At 36.1% G+C, this 5,650-nt stretch overlaps 1 protein-coding gene across 1 annotated transcript; it reads right to left on the bottom strand.

Moving 5' to 3' along the window:
• Nucleotides 1-1,250: 1,250 nt before the first annotated feature.
• Nucleotides 1,251-1,673, bottom strand: LOC119259735 (NADH dehydrogenase [ubiquinone] 1 alpha subcomplex subunit 5-like). The gene is given in 2 exon segments (XM_037528707.2): nt 1,251-1,484; nt 1,487-1,673. Coding segments are annotated over 2 exon segments (348 nt in total). The 5' UTR covers nt 1,665-1,673; the 3' UTR covers nt 1,251-1,314.
• Nucleotides 1,674-5,650: the final 3,977 nt, after the last annotated feature.

Genomic DNA, 5,650 nt, shown 5'->3' with positions numbered 1-5,650 from the left:
GCCTGCCGGTGTCTCTGACATTGACTTAAAGCTGGAGACTCAACTAATGCCATCCATGCCAATCAAACAGAATCTCTGAGTAAAGAAGTTTGGGGACTATCTTATCACTCCATTTATACCAACTTTATAAGCTCAATGCTTTGGCAGCTTTTTAGTACATTTTCCCTTTGGGTAAACGTAATCTCATGCCCTCCTTTAACACATTATTTTAGATTCAAAAGCAATGAGTTACGGTGACTAAAAATAAATCAAAGCATTGTGAAAAAGCACGGTTTTGTTTCCAAACTACACATTCCCCCTGGGTATTCTGATACAGCATTTCTCCCTTCCCGCTCCATCTCTTTCCCCAGAGCCATATTTTCTGCAGTGAATCTCTTTATGGGCCACCTAATGAGTCTTAAGCAGATCCAAACATGAAAATCTTTCCCTCCAAACTTGTAGATTATCTCTCAGATAGTCACTCAACCACAAATTAGAGCTACTCAGTAGTAATCTACTAAATGAGTTATGGATAGAAACCAAAATTGGAATTCATAAACCAGAATTAACATGTGGCTGGAATTTACTGAGACCACTCATTCAGCATTCTTCTAGAAGGCTGGCAGCCACACAATGTTTGGCAACAAAAGTACATGGATAGAGATTTGCAATTTCCACAATTTTCTGGAAGAACTTTCTGCTTTAAGTGCCTAAGTGCAATCTTCATTTGGTTAGAGTTTCCACTTGTTGCTCTTCTTGATTTATAATTCTAAATTATAATAGGCTGAATTCATCATTATCAATTTATTTTGTCATGAATTATTTTGTATATTTGTATGAAGACCTGGTCTGTAATTTTCCAAAAACTACATTTAATGCATATACATTGTGATTTAAATAGGAATTATCTGTGCCCTCTTTGTTAAAGTCAGTGTAAACGTAACCCATCCAAAAGTTGGTGCATCGTCACAATGTTGGATAGAACTGGTAGAAAGGGATAACTTTGCTTTATTCAGGATCTTTATTGATGTTCAATTATTAAACCAATTTTATATTCCTTTGATAGTACTTGATCATGATCTATGATTCTTTTCACTGAGGTTAATTTGCTAATAATTTGTAAAGATCTGCTTTAGGGATGACTTGAAATTTTATTTTCTTATAACTTCTTGGTCAAATTTTGGTAACAGAATTATGATGGTGTTACCATCTCTTATTTCTGGAGTAGTTTGGATAAGATAGATTCCACTTCTTTTTTTTTTCCCAATAATATGGAAACATTTTAAATTTAACAGAACATTTAATTGCATCAGTTTCTCATCAACACACATGTCATTATATTGGCCATTTCCACTGGTTGGCAGAAGGCTCTTCCACTAAAGGTTCCCATGGTTTCCATTGTATCATTTTTCCTGCCAGACTTAGTTCCTTTTCAGCCTGAAGAATCACCTCTTCTATTTCACCACCCTGAAGTCGATCCTCTAATTTTTTAACATCTGTTTCCACTTTAAAATACCCAGCTTCTCATTGGTAATCTGTTCTGTGTACTTCCTATATGCTGCATTTTTAGGGATTTGCTCAAGAACATCAAGAATCTTTGTGTACAATATTCTTAGCCTCTCATGCGGAGTGTCACCTACAGCCAATCCCACAAGGCCAGTGGTCTTCTTCAGCAAACCCGCCATGATAGCGCCGAGTAGATTCCACTTCTTAAATGTTTGACATCACTACCTAGTGAAACCATCTATAAATGAAATTTTCTTTATAAGAAAGTCTCCATTTCTTTAACAGAAAGAGGATATTCAGATTGTCTACATTTTGGGATCATATTTGACAATTTGTGTTTCTCATAGCATTTGCCTAGTTCTTTTAGAGCTGTCATGTTTATTGGTATTAAGAGATACATAATATTTTCTTTATACTCTTTTAATATCTGTACGATCTGAAGCAAAATTTCCTCTTTGATTTCTGACATTCTGGATTTGGTGATTCGACATTCCTTCCTCCCTTGCTTCCCATGAAAAGGGGAAGAACATGAAACTGGCTCCATTTTCCCCACCACCCCCCCACCCTTATTTGCAGGCACCGTGAATTGCAAGTCCCAGTTTGCAAGTCCTTTTCCTAGGAAAAGGCAGCTGGTAAGGAGTGAAGTGTATATATAAATAGAGAGGGGACATATGTGTAGAGGAAGCTTGAAGGAGAAACATGAAGAAGAAATATGTAAGACACTTGGAAGAGACAAATGGGTGACAAACACATGGGGAGTTTACTCTTTGTCCTTGACAGAGACAATAGCAGCTATTACCTTGATCTCAGGTTGCATTTGTGTGGTATGTTTTGAATTTTGAGTCTCTCTTGTCCCAGTGTTCTAGGACTTGACTCCTTTCTTGCGATTCCTTGCCAGAAGTTACCTTAGACTTGTGGCAAGATTTCAGGCCTTATTGACCCCACTTTAGTCCAAACCTATTTGGCCAGGCATTTGCCTACAAGGATATGGGGGATTTGGGACATCTTATTGGGAATCTGTTATTTGAAATTCTCTGTTCTCCCTTTCTTTGTGCACACCAATTCCATTAAAAATATATCACATGAGAAATAAAAGAGAATAAAATATATATGTATTACAAGTAATATCACACTAGGCGTCTACTTCCTTTATCTTTGTGCACGTGGATGGCTAAATCCCTTTTAGAGTGTGCACCCCTCAGCCACACACTAGCAATGATTTGTGTACTCTCAAGCTCTCTCTGACTATATATGCAGTCTTATCAGTAGCTTGTCAATTTTATTTAACTTCAAAAAGAAAACTTCAGTCTTGTTAACTTTCTTTATCTTTTCCTATTAATTACCACTTTATTTTGTACTTATTTGTACTTTCTTTGCATTGCATATTCTATTTTAGCATCTAGCATCTATTTTAGTATTTAGTATTTTTTCTAATATAAACACTTAATACTATACATTTTCCTCTAAACACTGCATTGCATTTTGATTGCTGCAACATCATAATTCAGTTCAAAATATTTTCTAATGTTCTTGTGGTTACTTTTTTGATACATGTGCTATTTAGAAATGCACTGGTTAGTCTCCAAACATTTAGTGATTTCCTAGATATCTTTTAGGTATTGATTTGAAGTTTCATTCCACTGTGATCAGCAAGCACACACTGTTAAATAGTCATCTTTTGAAATAAAGCTGGACTTATTTTATGGTCCTTTTGGTGAAAATTCCATGTGTACATGACAGAATATGTATTTCGGAGGTACTGAGTATAATGTTCTGTAACTGCGAATGAGTAGACTATAAATGTCTATGTCCTAATGATTTTTGCCCAAGCAATTGCCTTTTGTCTGATGATTAAGTATTAGATTGTTTTATTTCATAATTTTTGCTTCATGCATTTTGAAGTTCTCTTTATATGTGTATAAAGTTTAACAATTGGTAGGTCTTTCTCATAAATTACTTTTTCATCACTATGAAATGTCTCTTCATTTTTTTTATAATACTCCTTACCTTCAGATCTACTCTGTATTATTTTAATTGCCATATCACCCTCTATGTTTACCATTTTCATGGCATTTTTTCCCATCACTTTATATTCAATCTCTCTAAAGTGCATCTTTACCTCACAGCATACAGTTTGATCTTATTTTTCATGTAGTGTGAAAATATCTTCTCTTAATTGAAATAACTAGCTACCTACTTTTAATGCAATTATTAGTAGGATTCATTTTAAGTGCACCATCCTGTTTCACTGTCTGCTTTCTGTTCCACTGATATGCCTTTCCTTCCTTAGGTTAATTACATGTTTTCAGTATTTCATTTTAATTCCTCTGTTGATTTTTAGATATATCATTTTTAGTGTTTGCTCTAGGGATCATAATTTTCAGCCTTCATTTGAATCAATTCAGTTACATCATATAAATGTTACAACCTTAAAACTGGAGGGAAGATCCTTTCAATCATCTAGTCTTTGTGTTTTGTGCTGTTGTAATTCTATCTGTATTTTACATAGATATAAAATAAACCTCACAATTACAATTAATTTCTTTTGCTTTAAATTCTGAGTTGTCTTTTAAAGAAATTGAAACAAGAAAAAAATAGTCTTTTACATTTACCTACATAATTTCCATTTCAGGTTTTCTCCCTTCCTTCCTCTAGAGACCAGTTTCTATTTGATGCTACTTTATATCAGCCTGAAACACTTTCCCTTAACAGTTCTCATGCAGGTCTTCTGGAGATAACTTTTCTCTGAAATGTTTTCGTTTCACACATATTTTAAGGGTATTTTCATTGATTGCCCAAATATGTGTTAAAGCAGAATCTCAGGAGGTACAACTCAGATATTCATAATGTTTTCAAAACCCTCTAGGTGATCCTAATATATTCTTCAGGGTGGAATCAATTGGCTTATATTATATTTTCTAACTCTTTATTAGCTTTTGTTTCTTAGGATCTCCATGAGTATATTTTCATGTCTTCCTTAAAAACAGTAAAGTTATATATTTTGACTTTCAGCTTGGGGGAGACCAAGGTACACCCTTCTTGGGTGTATTCATTAGACACCAGCTACCTCCACCATGCCACCAAATTTGACCCCAACAAGCTCAAAGTTGTACCCCTGAGGGAATATGTAGGAAAGTCGGTGCCATGTCTGCCTTGGCCTGGTCTGTCTCCCAGAAAAGTTGGTTGCCAACTCAACCAATATTAGAAAGGTCTGTGGATTGTATTGACATTGACCATTCAGAACTCACAGGCCCTAATTGAAGTGGTACCTTTCATCTCTGTCCTTATCATCAAAGCCCTCAAGGAACAGCCAAGAGACAGAAAAGAAGAGAAAAATATTAAGTACAGTGGAAAGATCACCTTTGATGAAATTGTCAACATAGCCCGAGAGATGTGGCACTAATCTTTAGCTAGAGAACTCCTACAAAAGGGCACTCCATCCAGTCTCCAGAGTCCCTCTGAAATAGTTCTTTGGCTAAAGAGACACATTTTTCTCCCTTGCAGTTGACTAATTACTTTACTAATTACTAATTACTAATTACCATTTTATAATTCTCAGCAATGATTCGTACCTCATTTCCATCACAGATTGTTTTCCTGGAGCTTTGGAAAGAGCCATGTGACTAATAGGTTATTTATTTTTATGAATCACTAGAAACTCTTCCTTGCTCTTGTTCCTAAAGGAGTTTTGATTGCTTGGGGGAGAAAAGGGTATATTAAAATTACAAGGGGGCACACTTGATTTTGGCTGCCCATAGTGAGCTGGTGTCCTAGCAGGCAAGCGAGGGAGAATAATGCCTCCACAGAAGGAACCAGACACAAGGGCAAGAAGTGAAAGAAAATCTCATTTAGAATTACCAAGGTCACTGACATCAACAAATAACTCTCAGCTGCCTCCCACTCTTTTCAAAAACTAATCTAGTTTTTCTTAAGCTGTGATGAAAAAGTTGTCTTCCTAGCAGCCCTGCTTGACTGATGGGCAAACATCATCCTTTTTATCTGAAGGGGGATATAATTGATTCTCCCCAGACAAAAGAAGGCCTGGCAGTTTGGACAGGCACTTGTGTTGCAGAGCCTCCCCCTCCTAGAGAAGCTGTGACTGGTTGGCCCACCTGGGGCTGCTCTAAAGGTTGACACAACATCTTGCACCTAGTAACTGCTCAGA

The sequence above is a fragment of the Talpa occidentalis genome, unplaced genomic scaffold (genome assembly GCF_014898055.3).
Source record: "Talpa occidentalis isolate TD23 unplaced genomic scaffold, MPIMG_talOcc4v2.1 talOcc4.5, whole genome shotgun sequence".
Taxonomy (NCBI): Eukaryota; Metazoa; Chordata; class Mammalia; order Eulipotyphla; family Talpidae; genus Talpa; species Talpa occidentalis.
Note: the sequence above shows the minus strand (reverse complement) of the source record. Positions and strands in the feature narration are given on the sequence as shown.